We start from the raw sequence: 18265 nt of genomic DNA on the forward strand, positions 1-18265 counted from the left end.
TACTAGATGCAACACTTGTACGGTATGATCTTACTGCAGTTGATTTGCTGATTTATTTCCAAGCTGTTTGGTTACAGAGCTCTTCTCTGTTTTAATGTTCATTTTTGAAGAAGGGATCATCTCAGGGATGTATCTGGCTGGTTTGGGGGAGGAGTGGATAGCATGTGTTTCATGATAGAAAACTTAGTTTGTCCTCTTTAACACTGCACACCATGGCATTCAATAATGACAGTAATAGTAGGGCTGATTGTATGTATATTTTAGGCTTTTCCTTTCTCAACTGAGCATTTTGTTTGTTGTATGTCGGGGAAGATGATTAAAAGGTTCTAATGAACTTTTCTTGGAGGCTTTTTGTGCTTTTACAAATGCCTTGTGTGTAAGGTCAGTGTTCCCTGGAGGTTTGCACGCCTCAACCAACCCTTGGTATCTAGCTCTTGTCCCACTTTTTATGCTGTCTTTGCAATGTGTTAACACCTCAGCAGAGTACTTTAAGAGAGAGCATTCTCTGAAAAGCCACATCTTGCTTTATTCTGTCATGCTTTGTGATACTCCTAGGAAGAGTGTTTTGGGGAGAGGCTGAAGTGTGATGGCTTGCTGGCTACATAAGGCTGTTTCAGGTGCTCAGCGCTCTGGTTAAGAGTCTAGGAGCTGATGGGATAGAGAAGGATGCTCTAAAAGAGCATGTTAGCATGAGCATCCATTCATAGGGAGGTAAAACTGAGGCATGATCTTATGATTATGCACTGCATGTTATTAACATAAATCATGGTGATGGGTAATAGTTGGATGTCTAGGCAATTGATGAAGTTAGCACTGACTTGACTCTAAAAGTTGTCTGCTTCACTGCTGAAGCCTGCTGCTCCTGTGGTCAGGGCGGCTGAACTAAACACGCAGCAGTTCTTGTACAGGGAAAATGGGAGCTGGTTTCAGTGTGTTTGGCTGTGAATGGCAGCACTTAGGAGTGGCTTCATGTGTTTCAGTGGTTCCTGCTCCAGATATGCTCGTCCTTGGAGAGACTTGGACAGTGTCAGCTGATCCAGGTAAAACCTTTGTAGCTGAAGTTGCAAGTCAATACCCTTTGGAGGAGCTTGATGCTAAAGTCGGGAGGAGAAAATATTTTGGTTCTATGTAATAGAAACAGGGCAAAGACATGGTGAAGCCTTGATGGGAAAAGATGTCCATATTATGGGAAACTGGGCTTAAGGGGGTTAAAATTTTGCACCTGTGGCACATGGCTGTGTAAATGAATTCAGATTATATATCTAGGGAGGCTAATGGAAGCATGTTTTAATGAACCCTGGCTAATTACTCTATTAACTTCTTGATCAATACCCAGGAGACCTCAAACTACTTGCAGATTGTTTTTTAAAAAACTCTGCTATATATATATTTTAAATCTTCTGCATATAATCAAAACAACTGGAGGCACTTGGTGTGTAGAGTTCTGGTTCATGAGGGCTTTATGTATTTGGAGGCTGTCTGTAAATTAAACCTGAAGACTTCAGCACTTCCAAAAGTATTAATTGTGAATTTTTGATGGGAAGTGCAGATGAATAAATGGGCTTGAGAGAGCAGATAGTAGGAGAGAACATGAGTTTTTTTAATAAGCTTTGCTATAATTGTATTGACATGTGTGGGATGATTAGTTGGGTTGCTTTAATGTGATTTTTTTTTTTTTTTTTTTTTTTGCTTTAGGGTTGGAACCTGTTTCACTTGCTTGGTGTAGACCAGACAAGGCAGGTGTATGTGGCTTTCTAAAAGAGGAAAGTTCTTGTAAATACTTGCTGGTGTATGTATGTATGTTCTTAAAGTGTCCTCTGTAAGGACCACCTTTTAGGTTATCTCAGGAACTTGGTTTTCTCCAGAATATTGTATGTGAATTTCAGTGGACTCAACATGATTATTAAATGTCAGGCAGGCAGCCTTACCCTTAAGGGATAAAGTATTGTCTTTAAATTGATTCATATTAAAGAAGTTGGAATAGGTTTAGTCTTTTCTGATTGAGCTAATTAGCAAGACTGTATTGTGTGTTTGTGGTTAATGCATCACTGTGTGTGTGTGCAAATGGATAATGAATGCATAACCAAGATTAGGAAAGGTAACCCTTCAGCAACCAGCCTGCAACACTGTCTCCTTGAGTTTTCTTTCATGAATTCTTCGCAGTATTCAGTGAGAAATGCCAAGTCTGTCAGACAGATGGCTTTTATTCTTGTGTATATTCAATCCTTTGCAGCTTCTGGTCTCCTGTTGGTAGCAGCACTGATTGTATCAATGGAAAAGTATCTATGCAGCCTGCTTTGACTTGCATAGCGAGGGAATGACTATGCACAGCAAGGCTTTAGGCAGCCTGTCAGATGCATTAACGCTGTACCACTTGAAGGTTTGCCCTCTTCCTATACTTAGGTGGCAAGGGGATATGAGAAGCAGTATGTGGCTTGTAAAAAGAGAGTTAGGAGCCTAGTGGTCTCATTAAGGGAATCCCAAGTAGAGCATTCTCTGTATAAATGAACATCAGGTGGTGTTAACTTAAAAACACCCACAAACACTAAGTTGTAGGTCTTGCTGAAGATTCTAAACTCTCACTGATCTGAGGGTTTGAAATGATTCAGTGGTTAATGGGTGGACTGAACAGATCCTTTGCCTGGGAGCTTTTCAGAATTGAAACTGGCAGGCAGTTCGAGGAGCTGGTTCCTGAGGTGTGAGCAGTCTGCTTAAGAGCTTTTTTATTAGACCCCCCAAATTTGTTAACTTGGTAAAAGCCTTGAGAGGAATGTTGTCGCTCGCAGCCGGAGAAACCAGAGCCCAGCTGGGTCTTGAACTTTGTAAGAGAGAAGTCCCTGGAGCAGGCAGTTAGCAAACAGGGTTAAGAGAGAACATGGAAATCTTTGAGGCAGAATCCAGCTCTTCCCCATCTTACAGAAAGCTGAACACACCCTTTTCATAAATCAGAGATCCTCCATCCTGTGCTATCCGAGAGCAGCAGTTGTGTAATGTTGTGTTGGCATACTGTTTTCTTGAAGTTTTCGGAAAGATTACAAGATTGAAAAATAGCCAACAAACTGTTCTCCATATTCCTTCAGAAATGAGTGGGAAAGTTGGAATGTTATGCTTTAGTGTAATTGTAAAGTTCGCTTTCCATGTTCCCTTATCTTCCATTTAATGTTGCTTTTGTGCCTAACTCTTGTCTGCTTTGTTTCATTGTTGATATAGCTCTTGTTTAAAACAGGAAAAAATCCCTGTTATGTTATAAAGAGATTGTTCAAGCATGACTAGAGATAAAATTAACTAGCAAGTCAGTGCTGTGTGCCTGAGGAGTGGCTTCAGATGATGGCTCGCATTCCCGTACTAAAAATGACCTTAGGCAGTGATATAAAAAGACAAGGGTGGGCAAGGGATATCAACTGGAGTGAAACTTTTCATCCAGTGGTGGATATAAAAGGACAAGATCTAACCTTAACAGCGAGTCAGTGGAAGATGGCTTTTTGTTTTATATGCAAAAGTCTAACAAATAATTATTTGACAATTATCATTCTTCAGTGCTTTCTGTGCTCATACAAGGCATAGCCGATCTGGCTCATGGCCTTTACAGAGCCTTTACTGAACAACTTCAGCAAATGATTGTAATCACAGTGATTCCTTCCTGCAATCTTGTAGTTATTCTCTGGCAAGAAGGTGGGGATCAAATACAGACAGGGTTTCCGACTGCTGAGCTTGCCAATTTTATTTATTTATTTTTCTTAATACCTTTTCATGTAGGTTCTTCTGGCTGTGCTAAAGGATAAGAAACTGCTGTACAGCTGTGGATCATAGCTTCAAATATACCGGCAAATCTTTTGAGAATAGGCAAATGCATTCCATAGTTTTACTGCAGTGAATTACTAGTGTAGATCCCATGTACTGGCTGAAGGATTTTCTCCCTCTGTAATTTGTTGTCTGCTTGGATTTCCAATGGCACAGCTGTGCTGGTGAAAAATCATGTGTCTGGTTGATGTCATCCCAAGAAACATGTAGAAAAGGCCATAGCCATTCAGACTTCCTAGGAGCAAAAGTGATGAGTTAACACAGTAATAGTACTGGGTTTTCATCCTTTACTGCTTAATTTTCTGTAGCTCTCTGGCTAATAACATAATTGAATTTTAAGTTTTCCTTGACCTCTTAGGTACTTGAAACAAATGCAGGTTTTTTAATGGGACAGCTACTGGCAATTGTATTAATTGATGTAAGTATTATTAAAGAGGCAACACAGCTGGTGGTCCACAGCTTGGTATATTGATGGTCGTGTTCAGAAGTCTGCTTAATTCTGTATTAAAATTGGATGTCTGGGTGCATTGCTGTACGCATACTCCTTCGCAGGCTGTCTGCAAGTAGTTCAAAAGCTGTTGCTTCTTAAGAATCAAAGACAACCTTGCAGCCAGCTGAGCTGCTATAAAATCCTTTTCTTGATCTTACAGAAGCTTTACATTCTCCTGCAAGGATATCCTGGACCACATCTTTGGAGCTTTAGTTCATTCAACTAGAATGTGTTTATATGAAATGCTTTCTTTGCTGTTGCTGGCTTACGAGGAGCCTCCTGTGCCACAGCTTGTTGCTGTGTGCTTAGTTATGCCAGCTGAGTTGCTTGCAGGACCAGAACTGAATTCCTGATTGAGCTGGAGGTTGTGGGGTGGACTCAAACCTTTGATCAGCCATTAACTTGAACAGCACAGCTCCTCAAACAGTTGCATTAGTGGCGGTGTTCAGGGTGCCAGTGTGAACAAAGAGCTGGAGATTGATAGGGGATGTGTCAGGAGTGGAGCAGTGTGGATCCTTAAGCCCAGCGTGAACTACTATGCTTCAGGGTGTTTGGTCCCCAGAGCGGCAGGCAAGATCTAGCACATCCCACAGGCAAAACGCTTGAAGGAATGCTCAAAGGAGCTGGGCAAAACTTCTTAAAACAAGTCTCTCTCACGTAAGAGCACCTGTTAAAGCATGAAAGATGTACATGAAACTCAACATCTGGAAGCCTTAAATTGGGCCCATTGGCTATGACTTCGCAATAACAACCGAAAATTGAAAATACAATGTAGTGTTAAACTGAGGTGCAGCCTTGTAATAGTATTGCTCTCTGTTTTGAAACCATGTGGTTGTTGTCTGATAACTTCAAGTGATCAGTCTTGGAGGTTCTGAAGAAAATGAAATGAATCCTCAGAAGCTGAGGTGCCCGTGAGTTTCATGTATGAGAAACAGCAGCAATAAGTCAGTTTTATTAGACTTGGCAACATAAGGCTCCTAAAACTAAGCTGAACGGACATTTGATTTAAGCATGATACTATAAGTATTGGTGTATAAAAGAAGGTTCAAAGAGAAAGGATGCTGCAGAGTGCATTTCTAGGTAGTTAAAATGTCCATAACACCTTCTTTCCTCGCCGCCTCTTCTCTTCTTAATCCTGCCATGGCCAGTGAATGTGACCAGCAAGCGGAACTGGATGAACATGCAGAGTAGAGAGCTGCACAGATTTAATGAGTTGCTAAGCTTTCTCTCTGGCGTAGTTTACCTATGCTTTTCTTTCAGACTTAATTCTGTTTAATTTTGTACTGTGGTAAAAGGAGGCTTTCTGGTTAGACGAATTTGCTATTGTTTTCTCTAGTGTTGCTCAGACTTGCTGATTTGTTTTGCAGGTCTCAAAAGATGTCTGATATTAAACCAGTTTTAGTGATCTGAGATATGCATATATTGAAATGGATGCTCTCAGTCAACAAAAGGAGCACCTTGATTTACAGTGAAGTTTTGGGTGGCTCACAGACAGATGGAAATGTGCTTAAAAGGGATATAGACTTTATGGAAATGCTTCGTTGTCCTTCCTAGTCAATAGAGAAAGGTTGTCTGGTGCAATTTTCTGGTGACCTGTTTCTAATTAACATGCAAATTAACTGCTTGGTGCTGGAGATCAGGATTGCAAATATGAAGTGCTAATATGTGTTAGGCTGGGAAATCCCCGGCATCTGTTAAAGCTCCAGTGCTGTCTACCTTGTGTTTGCTGCTGCCTGCAGAGTGGTTCCCTCTGGAGGAAGACGGCTACTGCAAGCTACTATCAAATGGCTCCTTTGTCTCACTTCAAAGAGAACAGTTTTTAATTTTGTGATGTTGATGCTTGTTGCACCTCTTAGGGAGTCATTTGAGTGCATTTACAGCCTGGTTCACCAAAACTGGCTGTCGTGAAAATAGGCATGATGAGCTACTTCAAGTATTTCCCTGGAGGAGTTGCAGTGTTTCATGAAGGAACTTATTTCTTCGTAGTAGTGTTACAAATGCCAACTAAATGAAGAAATTAGCATATTTATTAATGCTTGTCATCACTTAAAATTTAGTTTTTCATTAAATGCTGCTGTACAATTTATATTTAGAAAATGGCTTTGATCTAATGGAGATGATTAATTTAGTAAAGGTCTGGTCAAAAAGTGAGGTTGTACCTTTGTCCTTGAGGCATCTGCTTATTTTGATGTCACAAAACACCTTATCTTTCCTCTTTGGCTTTTTTGTGCCAACATTCCCTATTACCAATGATTGTAACAGCTGATTTAGTAACACATTTTGGCACAAACTGTATAAAGTACAATAAAACCCCACTTGATTTTTGGATCACAGCTTGTTTCTAGTAGTGGCAATTAAGAGAAAGATCTTTTGTGCAAACTGAGCAAATACGAAATGAAAAAAATGAAGCAAGAAAGTGCTCAAAAGCTGTTTTCTTCTCCAAAATGCAACTAAGACTTAAGTTTTGTAAGAGAATTACATTGAAACATTGAACTGTCAACAAAATTGGGTCTATTTTAAAGTGGAGGAAAAATGACTTTTAGTTGTGTAAGTCGGTTCAAAGAGTTAATAACCAAATGATTTGGTTGCACATGGAGTCAGCTCTCTGCTGGCTTGGCTTCCTGAAGCACGTTGTCACCTGGTCTCCTGCCAGCTGGCTCCATCGGAAATGGTGGGAGCGTGTGTGGTCAGTCCTAAACTGCTCCATCCTAAACAGCACTAAACTGCACCAGCAAAGGGAGCTGGAAGTGAAGCTGCCTGAAATTTTGTGCTAAGTAGGTTGGGGCAGTGTAGTAACAAAATTTTTGTAGAAAAAATTGTAGCTCAAACTATCATGGAGGCTGTTAATGAGCATAATTAAAATGAAAGACTGCTGAAAAAACAGCATGAATGACTTAAATTCAGGGGTGTTCTTGCATAGAATGTACTCTTATTTTTTCAGAAGGTACTGTAAATCTGCCTTACAAGAATTAAAGCATTTCAGCAAACCACCTATCAGCACTTTACATTAGGGTGCTGCTGTGTCAAGCCTGAACGCTGTGCACCTTTCCTGGCTCTCCTGCCTTTACAGCGTCAAGCCTTACTCTGCTAATCCTCCTTGCAGTGAAACTCTAAATAGAAGATGAGGAAGAAGGATCATCAAGTGTTCAGTTCAAATAACTGCTGGATGAACTCTGATTTGCTTATCTTGAAGGGCAGTAAGAACTGGCTTCTGGTGGTGAGTCCCACCTGCATTAGTAAGATCTCACTTGTTCTGACAAGGTTTCCCACTGCACAGCAGTCATTGAAGGAGGCAGTCTTCCAAAAATGTGTGGGAAACTACCTGGGTGTTTTAGAGGGTGTCTTACTGCAAAAAGTCAGCAAACTTATTGCCAAGTCTGTGCACTTGTCCGCTCTGGTTTTGAAGTGATGTCTAGGGAAATATGCTATTCCAGATGTTTGGTACTTCCATGCAGAATCTCTTCCAGTTCTGAAGTCGAACTGAACACTTGTGATAACTTGCTGAGCTGAAAGTAGCAGAGTTAGTGTTTGTCACCTTAGACCAGACAAATCGTGTTGCACCCTCCTCCCCCTTCCCTAAAAGCAAGCCACAACTAGTCTCAGTTTGCAGAAGCAATTTTTATTTATGTAGCTGTGGAGCTCTCATCCACCTACTGCTGCAGATGCTGTGTTCAGCAGGTTATCCCCGTTTGGCTCCCCTTTAGGAACAGGGAGGCTGGCATCAGTCAAGGACAGTTCAGTGGGAAGCGTGAGAGAAGAATATATGCTTTAATAATATGTTTTATTCGCATTTTTGCATTCCAAGAACAAGTGGAACAACTCGGTTTTCTGAAGACCGTTGTCATCTTGTGCAGTAACAATTGGTTACTTGAGGCTGTAGGACTGTCATTGTTGAAATGGGGTAGCATCGCTTGTACTCTGAGAAGCAGCTTTGCAAGTTCAAATGGCAGAAGCCTTATATGTCTTAAATTACTTGCAAACATATGAATCTGTGGGGAAACTACAGTGGTAGCACTTGTGGTAACAAGCCTGGGAGCTTAGAGCAAAACAGCCTTTCTCGCAGCAGTTTGAGTTGTGTTTGGTCTAGGGGCTCCCTTGTGGTTGTTGCATGTCTCTAACAACGTGGTGGTTGCCTGCAGAATGCTAGGTTTGCAAGTCTTGGACTCTCAAATGTAATCACAAATATAACTGATAAGGAACAAATTAGATTTTTGGCCTGTGCTGCTTTTTTTTTTTAGAGAAACATAGTGCATCTAACATAGGAAGGTGTGTGCAGTATGGGGAAGACTTCAGAATAAGTCCTGAGATTTCCTGATATTAATCTATAATTCACTCTCATTTCTCATCCAATTTGCCTGAAGAATTGGCAGCCACTCTGGCACAGTGGGAATTTTTTTATTTATAAAAATCACCCTTCTGAGAGGTCAGCTAAGCTGTTCTGTCAGCCTGTAAGTGTAACTTCCTCGTAGGTTTGTGCCCTTCTTTGGTTTTTTATGGTATGAGCTGCTTGCAGGACTTCGGGTTGATAATCTCACTGGTCCTGTAGAGAAGAGAATATAGAGATTTTTGCTAGCTTCTGACCTGTTCTCAGGTTGAGCTGGGCCTGGGGATTGCTTTTGAGGGAGCAGGTCCATGATAGCTCAGGTTGACCTAAATTAATCTTGCACTTATTCTGTGCCATCCTCCCCCGCAGCAGCACTGACCCTGGAGGCTGTTGTGAGTGGCTTCAGCTCAGTGGAAAGCAGAAAACTAGCAGAAAGCTCCTTACAAAAGTTCTTAAGGAGAAGCAAGGAGGGTGGTTTGGGATTTTTTGGATTCTCCCCCCCAAGTCAACTGATGCATGTTATAATTCACCAACTATTCATCTGCTTCCTGAGTTCTGATAGACTTTGCTTAAATACATCTAAAAAGTACCACAAAACTTTTGCTTTGTAATACAGATGCAATGCAAAGCTCTTTATCACTGAGAAGGGTTAGATGGACGCTTAATTTTATTGCCCCTCTGTGCATTGTGGTAGTGATCCTTCTGTTGCTCTCTGCTAAATGCAGGTGACAGTGAAATGTTAGTGCTTCAGCAGCTTGAGAGGTGTGAAGGTGATAGGCTTATCTAAGTGGGGATTCTTTGCAGTGCAGTTACGCCACCTTAGTTATGTGTAATACTTCATGAGTGTTTTATTTTGGAGTTAATAGTTTTAGGGTTTGTCTTGGAAAAAGGATGAGCTGAAATAGAAGTTTCTTGTGCAGAAATAGATGAAAATTAAAGTTATTCCACAGTATTTTCTCTTCTTGACCTTGGTGTTAAGGCTAGTTTGGTAATTTGCTAGGTTATCCATTATAGAAATATCCTTGTTAATCTGGTTGTCTCAAGTAATCTGGTAGATGCTATGTTATACTTAGAAGCGTAAACCTGAATTTACTAAATTCAATTTAGTGGGCTTCAGGAAGCCTGAAAATGTTACCTTTGGAATGCCTGGCCTGTGATAAAATGAAAATTGTCTGAACATGGCAGTTCTTAATTTGCTCTAAGGCTTTTCTGTCCTTGCTTCTTGTTTGAGGGCAGTGAGGATGGAGGTAATATATTGCTCTGCCCTCTGGATTGTCTGGGCAAAGAGCAGTGAACCACTGGTGTTGGTGCCAAGCCTGGCACTCATCATGAGCTACATGTTTTCAAAATGCAGCTGATAACAATGCACACAAAGAAAAAAAAGATACTCTTTAAATGACCTTTAAAGGTCCCTTCCAATCCAAACCACCTATGATTCTATGATTCTGTGATCTTACGCTTGCTGTGTAAGTCATGTCTCTTCCTTATTGCACCATCTGAGTTCAAATGTAGTTTATAGAAAATGGTGTACAATAACTTTCCGTTTATTGGGGGGCTGGAAAACCCTTAAGGATTGCATGTGAATGCTGAATAGTCACTGGAGAAGACTTTGCTCTTGAGTTCCTTCTCCATCTGCTCTTGTTTTTAGATGCCTCAAACTCCTGTCATGTCACATTCAGGCTCTTACCCAAATGATACCACTTGAGCTTTGAATGCTCACTTTCAGTATATATTTTGCTAAGATTTAATTTAACCCAGAACAAAACGCAGTAGTATGTGTCTCATAAGAGGCAGTATCATTTACTACTGTGCCAGGTATTCTTTTTATGTACACCTACATAAAAGGATGCTCCTACTTCTCAGTGTTACTTGGAAATACCTGACTTGTTTCTGGAGATCTGTTTGATGCATCTTGAATTCTGAGATTTATCTTTCCTTAAAAATTGTCGTGGGACAATCACATTGCCTCTACTCTGTATTGTATGGTAATCCTAAAATGCACAGATAAATTATTTGGTAACCTGGTGGGTAAATTTTTAAGTTTTCTTTTCCTTTTGTATGGAGATTGACAAGTTTTTTTCACCCAGCAAAGTTAATTCTCACCCTGAGCAAGAACTCTTCAAGGCTAGTCAGAGACATCGTGGGAGACCAAAATAATGTGCTTTTGGTTGCACTGTTGACCTATGCTTAAAGCATTCAGATGCCACCTTGTTGCAAAAGTTGCACTACCCCAATGGTTTTTTTTCTTACCATTCAGATAGAAATCTGCATGCAAGGGATTTAAACACTGGGTGGAAAATTGCTTACCGGAGGGTACTGCTATCAGCTTTTCCCCTGAATGTCCCCAGAAATGTGTTGCTGCCTTTTTGTGAATATGCACACCACGTAGTGTACCTGTGCCACTTGGATAAGAACAGATCAGACTCTTAAAGTCCTGTTCTCAAGTGTTGTTCGCTGGGGAAAACATGTTTATTCTGCTTAGGGGTCAGGACAAAAGAGTCTCCCTGTGTTACCATATTCTGTAGTGAGGACTGTCTGGGCTTTGCTGTCAGCATGGTGGAGGTAATAATGAAAACTAGGTATTGTCTGTTGTGTATCTCTGTGCCTGCAGAGACCAGAGGTTTGTAACTTCATGTTTATTTCTTCAGCCACAACTGGGCTACAGATGCTAGGAAACTTTGTTTTAGTGGGTAGCTTCGAATATGTTAGTAGTGCACAACTATATACAGACCACCACCATTGACCAGAGACTAGAATAAAGTATTTTCTATCAAGTGGCAATTGTTGCCTACTAAATACTTAAACTCTGAAGTTCTCTTTTAGGTATAATCAAAAATTCAAGTTATAGCAAGAAGAAGGTGTAGTGCTGCCTGTGTACTTGCCTGCAGCCGTTCCAGCCTGCCCTGACTGGTGCAGGTGGCTGGCTTTTATTTTAGGTCCGTATTCCTGAGCCTTGCAATTGATTTTGCTGTTTGTCAGACATAATCAGGAGGAAGAATAACCAGCTGTTTCTAGAGGAGTTGAATTGTTGATTAAATTCCTGTATTTTGACAGGTGAAAATTGTTCAGCAGTGATAGTGGTGGTGGTACTGTGCAGAGCCGTGTGCTGTTATGTTTGTACTGAGCTGTCTGCAGCAGCGGTGTAGTGTGGCAGTGACTAGCTTATTGCTTTTCTCCCCCCTCCCTCCCTCCCCTGTTATTTTCTCTCAGTCGTTATTAGCAGAGAAGCTGTAGGTGTGCTCAGTCTTTTTAATTGCAGCTTGTCTTTATTCATAGCTTTTTAAGTAGGAGTTATGGAAACAGTAATTGGAAGGATTTGTGGGCAGGTGTCTGGGTCTCCTGTGTACCAGTAAGACATCTTTCTACTAACATTGCTTTCCAGAAAGCTCTTCAAGCTCACTTTTAAAATCCAGCATCAAACATGTCTTTTTTTTTTTTTTTAATGTTGCTTATCTGTGCAAAACTAGTCAGCTATAATTTCTTTGTTTGGCTTAAGGGAAACTGTTACTGATCTGGCTGCTTACCGTGGTTATCGTTTTAAATCCTCCGAATTACCATTACGGTCAGAATTTTCCAAGCAAAATGCTTGGCTTAATGGCTCTATATAGCTATTGAGCTGAGCAGTTCAAGCTGAAAAACCCTAGTGATTTTTGGAAAGGAGCTCTCAAAAATACAAAATGCGTTAAAAGCCAACCTTCTATGGCAGAGAAGAGCAGTACCTATGGAGAAGAGTGCTGCAGCAAAGTGCCTCAGGCTTCTCCCAGGAACAAGGTTAACTTAAACCTGTATCTAACCTTGTGAAGAAGTGCAGAGTTTAAATAAGATATATGTACAGTTTTCTTTGTTTTAATCAGTGTGGTGAGCTGAAGGAAGGTTCTTGGTTTGGTCCTGTAACAGGGCTTTTGTTTGCATGTTCTGAAGGCAAGCAGAATTTCTATTTGGTAGTTTGTTACTAATCCCATGGAAACCTTGTCTTAGCAGTGACTGTAAAGACTTATGTTGATTTTTCTGTTGAACAAAATCCAAGCGATTTTATCCAGGGTTAAAATAAACAGAGCTTGCTTTTCTTCCAGTTATATAAAGAAAACATTGATTCATCCAGGTGAAAAGTTCTGCGGCTGTGTACAATACCATGCTGGTCCTGTGCTTTTGAAGAAATTATGCCCAAGCAAAGGAGGAAGGAAATGCATTTAAATTAGTTTGTGTTTTATATCTAGCCCCTTAAAATGACATGTGGCTTGCATCTGCATTTCCCCTGTATTCTGTACACAGATTCCTAAATAGCCCAAGTGCGCTGTGTGCTATGAATCAGGCCTGCTAGTGGGTTGATGACTCATTTCCTTATTGGTGCAGATGTGTATAGTAAATGTTTCTGGATAACTCTTTTCATATGAAATGCAGCTCCCCTGTGAGAAATGAACAGACAGCAATCACTTTCATTTGGTGCGCACAAAAACTTGGTCCTGAAGAAAAGCTCAAATGGCTTTTCTTGCTGAAGACCGCACAGTTAGCTTGTTGCAAAGGGTAAGTCTTGGAAACTGCTGTGTGATGCTGCTTTAGGGGTTTTTTTGATTTATTTTTTTATTTTGCTTCTCTGTTGAGCTTAAAAACAAGCTGACATTTATACCAGCACAATTCTTCAGGTAAATGCTCTAAGCATTTATTTAATCAACTATGTCATGTTTTTCAATAAGACTTCTTTTGAATGGCATGCTCTACCTTTTGGTCAAGGAGGAATGAAGCACTAGTATATTTTTCGCATCAGTAAAGGTTGTAGGTTTGCTGAAAATCTGTTTCCTGCACTTGCGCATGTAAAATCTAGGTGTGCGTGGCTGAAGTATAGCAGAGATGAGGTAGTAAAGTAAAATGAAGTGCGTTAGCCATGCTGCATTGCATGAGTCTCCAAGAAGAAAAATGGCATTTTGGATTTTGCTGCTGCTGCTGAGGTCTGTGACTGAGCGTTGCACCTAGCAGCTCTGGTGTAAGTCACTGTGCCTAGCTGCCTTTACTTGCCGAGACATTTATAACTTGGTTTAACGTTGTGATGTATAATCTGTCTGAATGCAGAATGCCTAACAATGTTGTGAATCAGCTGATTTCATCTTGTCTTCTTGGTCTTTTCCTTTTTCTTGTTGTGGCCCTTACAAAAGGAGAACCAGACGCTAGGGAAATCAATTTACCACAATAATTTGTGTGGCTCCCAGGCAGATTGATTTAAATAAGCAAGAAGGTTAGATTTGAATAATTTCAGTCTTGCTTGAACACTCTAGTAATTTTTCTAGAGCTTTCTAGTCTGGTGATATTATTTTGCAGCTAATTTTAGCTTTTATTGCTAAGCTTGGTATGTTTCCTGACTAAATTGATATGATCTGTAATTATTTAAATGCTTGCATCTTAATGTTTCTATCTTTTTTTAATAATGTTTAAAAATGGCGAGACATTATCTACTGAATTACTTTTCCACGCATCAAGCTCCTTTTGGATAGAAATGGAAACTTAATTAAAATGCAGAAGATGAGTGTTGTTAAAGTATGTTGTGGTTTAGACCCAGCCGGCAACAAAGCCCCACACAGCTGCTTGCTCACTCCGCCCCTGGTGGGATGGGGGAGAGAATCAGAAGGCTAAAAGTGAGAAAACTCATGGGCTGAGATAAAGGCAGTTTAATAGGTAAAGAGAAAGCCGCGCCATGTAAGGAAAACCAAACAAGGAATTCATTCACCACTTCCCATGGGCAGGCAGGTGTTCAGCCATCTCCAGGAAAGCAGGGCTCCATCATGGGTAACAGTTACTTGGGAACACAAATGCCATAAGTCCAAATGCCCCCCCCTTCCTTCTTCTTTCCCTAGCTTTATATACCGAGCATGACGTCATATGGTCTGGAATATCCCTTTGGTCAGTTGGGGTCAGCTGTCCCAGCCATGTCCCCTCCCAACTTCTTGTGCACCCCCAGCCCCCTCGCTGGTTGGGTGGGGTGAGAAGCAGAAAAGGCCTGGACTCTGTGTAAGCACTGCTCAGCAGTAAGGAAAACATCTCTGCATTATCAACACTGTTTTCAGCACACATTCAAAACATAGCCCCATAGTAGCTACTGTGAAGAAAATTATCACAGCCAAAACCAGCACAAAGTAGAACTGAAGTACTCAAATACTGGATCAGAACTGTTGTTTTACATGGAAAAATTGTTAATACATCAGTCTAGCTTCCCAGGTCATTATGACCTTTGAGACTTAAGAATAAGTGATTTTTTTTTTCTTTCTAATGATTAGAAAAAATTACTCTTTTTTTTTTTCCAGTTCCTATTCACTGCCTCAGCTTCAAGGTATTGAAGTGAACGCAGTTGTAATTGAAAACCTATTTTCTGCCCACATGTGGGGAGAAGGCTTATGTGTCAGAAGTCAGTGATGAGTTCCCAGAGGAGGAAAGGAAAGGTTTGCTGTGGCAGTGTGTTAGCAGGTTCCTGAGCTGTGTATTGATGGTTTCAAGAGCAGAAGCACTTACCAGAGGTCTGCTGTCACACAGCAGTCCTGTGATGTGATTTCATCAGCATCCATGTGAATTTTGAATTTGGTGCATCTTGCCCGGTCTTGTTGCTTGACAGTACCATCCATCAGATGGACTTGGTGGTTGTTTCTGTTCTACAGTGTGTGAGGAGAGAGGACTCGACTTCTGGCTCCTTGTGCTGTCTTGAATTTCTTCAGTTTCTTGGTCAGAGAGGCTGGTGATGGGTACCTCTTCGTGACTAAGGCTTCTGTTGGCTTATCCTGACCAGTGTTTTTCTGGCCAACCTAGATGGCATTTAACCATAATTCATGTTTCTGAGGAGAACTGCAAAACAGATGACTAGAGCTGTTCAGTTGTGAGTGTAACAGGATGGATGCCCTACCCGGCCACCTTAAAAATTTGTTAAACTTATTGTTGAGTGCCTTCTAATTGTTTTTTATAAAGGACATAAAAGTGGTGGTAGATTGTTGTTACTTGTTTTTTGGGAAGCACAGGTCAATACTGCCTTCTGAAGCGCAGGGTAGCATAGGGAGCAGGGATTATTTTGGACATGCATCTTGTGGGCAGTGCTTCCCATATGGGAGGGAGTCGAAATGGAAGCAGGGCACGGTGCTGTTGGTAGGACTCCCTAAAAATAGCCTACAGACTTTTCCTGCTGCGTTCAGCGGGTGATGGTGACAATACAGCAAAACAGATCTCATGGGAGAAACTCATACAGGGCTGGAGAAGTCCTCTGGCCTGCCGAGGCGGTGTCCTAATTCTGTGTCGCAGAGTGATGCTGCTTGCAAGCTGCCGCTGTGGGCTGTGCTGTAGACCTTAATATGCATTAACACTTTGTGCTTATTTGTACATATTCCCACTGTGTACAAAGGCAGCACTGTTCCTTAAGTGAATTTATAATAGCCTCTCTGTGACTTTTGCCTCTCTAGTGTAACGCAATGGGCTATTTTGAATAACCAGAAAGTTTTCGACACAGAAGTTTCTTTGGGAGAATTGGAGAATGAATAACATAGCAAGTCCAGCTTTTTTCTGACATAGGCTGATCTCTTAAAGTATTTTAAAATCCAGGCTTCTGGCCCTTGTAAGTGGTGTCAAGTCAAGAGCTTGTGTGTAGCATGGCTCTTCTCAGCTCCCATGTTACATTTGATACAATGAACTTATGTTGGAAAGTGTCCTAACAGTGTTTTAATTGCTGTCACCCTAGCATCTGGGAGCCTCAGGTCACCATCAGGTTTTCCCGGCAGCTATGCAGTACCTACACCTTTTTCAGTGAGCTTGTGAGTGTTGTAATGAAGAAAAAGAGGATGGACGCAGCCAAGGAGAGGGTGGTGGCTGGGCATGGTCATTCAGCATTTGTCGTAGGGTTTTTTTTTCATGTTTTGAATAGTACTGTGATAAAATTGACATGTACAGGGGATGATAAAGTCGGTGATTGTGGTTAATGCTGAAGTATGAGAAGAACTGAAATGGTTTATTTTAACAGCAGGGAGTTGCCTGGCTCAGGGCTCTCATTCTTCACCTGTGTCTTACTGCAGGGAAGAAGTGAGTGATGTGTTGGGGCCCCGTGGATCTTCTGAAGAAAATTCCAGTGTTTTATTTCAAATCCAGCTGTTAGAAGTGGCTGAACACTGCCTGTGCTAAGGCTGCTCTTGCTTTTGAGGGAGACTTCCCCATTGCACTTCATCTCTCAGGAAGGCAGTTGGACTGACAGCCAAGGTCCAGGAGACTTCGTGCTTTCAGGAAATCTCGTGCAGGGTAATAGCACTGCAGAGTTGGCATGTGGGGTCCCTTGGTATATCCTTCCCCCTTTTGGCATTGCAAGGTAACAAAAGAGATGCTGAATATCGTGTGGGAATTGAGGAGGATGTAACCTATGTGGAAAGCTAAAATAGTCCTTTTCTTGTAACAGCAAGGGACTAGTGCTGGGTGTTGTGCAAGAACTTTTATAGGCCTGTTTATCCATGTGTAACATCCAGCACTTTTTGGAAGTACTAATGTTAAATGTAATTGGGTCTCCATTGCTTTGATCTGAAATACTGACAGCTGTAATAGAGGTAACTCCAGGTCTATTTTGTCTCTATCCTTAAAAAATTGGGGCAGGTTGGGGGGAAGAGTAGGGCTCTTGCCACTGTCTTGAAGGAAGGAGGGAAGACTTAAAAATAAGATTATTATTCTTGTGGTTTGTGGTTAAGGCTGAAGTAGCTTCTTTGAGGTATTTGATTTTTATTGCCTCTAAATAGAATAGCTGGCAGGAGTTAAAAATAGCCAAGTATGCTTCCCACCTGTTTGGATGCTCGTCTTTATTTTGTTTCGGAGGTGGAATGTGTGAATGTAAATCATCAGGATTAAAGCAGTGCTGCTCGTGCCCCTGAACGATGGGCACGAGATGCTTATTGCGCCTTGGTGAGGATAGGCACCCTGATTGATGTGACACGTGTGCCTTGTTGAAAGAGCGGGAGGAAAATGCTCCTGGGGAAGGATCTTTGGGAGCACTGTATGGCTTTCAGTGTGGAAAATTGGAGTCATGAGCCCACATGTTGAATAACAAAGACAAATATGAATATTGGCTGGTTGAGTGTTGAGAGCATTGTTCTCTGTTTATGCTGAATGGAGCAAGAGCCCTTGGTGGGGGAGCCTGCTAATGATTAGAGATACTATCCAGTACATGAGCAACGGTAGTGTAATGAAGCTGCCTGCAAGTGGGGAATGTCAGAGCTTGATTGCTTTGCTTTGCAGTGTAACACTTCATTAAGTTGTGGGAGTGGGGGCATGAGTAAGCAGTGTTTGCTCTGAAACCTGCACTTGAGTGCTGTGCCGCTTGTGTGCCTTGGGATGCAGAGCTTTTGGTATGCACTTTTTCTTAGCTTCTGTAAAAAGCTAATTTAGAAAGGATTTCTCTAGTTGCAGGCCATGTGCATCCAAAACATTATCCTCTGAGGAGCAAAACATGGTTAGGACAACATGCTCCTCTTGGGAGACAGGGGCTCTACCACACCATGCACAGCAACCTTTTATTTTGTGTAAAACTGAATCTTGCTTGTGAACTCTCAATGGCTTTTTGGAAGCTTTCCGTAAAGTTAAGCTCAATCTGGGGTACTACAGAGTACGTACAGTCAAAAGATGCGAAGTCTCTGTATTGAGAATAAGTG

General features: G+C 41.3%; 1 protein-coding gene across 2 annotated transcripts in view; it reads left to right on the top strand.

The window, feature by feature from the left end:
- GLG1 (golgi glycoprotein 1) overlaps positions 1-18265 on the top strand; it is an 89186-nt gene that overhangs the window by 14838 nt on the left and 56083 nt on the right. Inside the window, exon 1 of one of the 2 annotated variants that reach the window (XM_069793797.1) lies at positions 13080-13139. The exons of the other annotated variant lie outside the window; for it this stretch is intronic. Coding sequence (XP_069649898.1) covers positions 13095-13139 — 45 coding nt within the window. The 5' untranslated portion in view covers positions 13080-13094. Of the gene's footprint in view, positions 1-13079; positions 13140-18265 lie in introns of those variants that run through there. 2 annotated transcript variants of the gene reach the window in all.

Source organism: Haliaeetus albicilla, chromosome 10, assembly GCF_947461875.1.
Source record: "Haliaeetus albicilla chromosome 10, bHalAlb1.1, whole genome shotgun sequence".
Lineage (NCBI taxonomy): Eukaryota > Metazoa > Chordata > Aves > Accipitriformes > Accipitridae > Haliaeetus > Haliaeetus albicilla.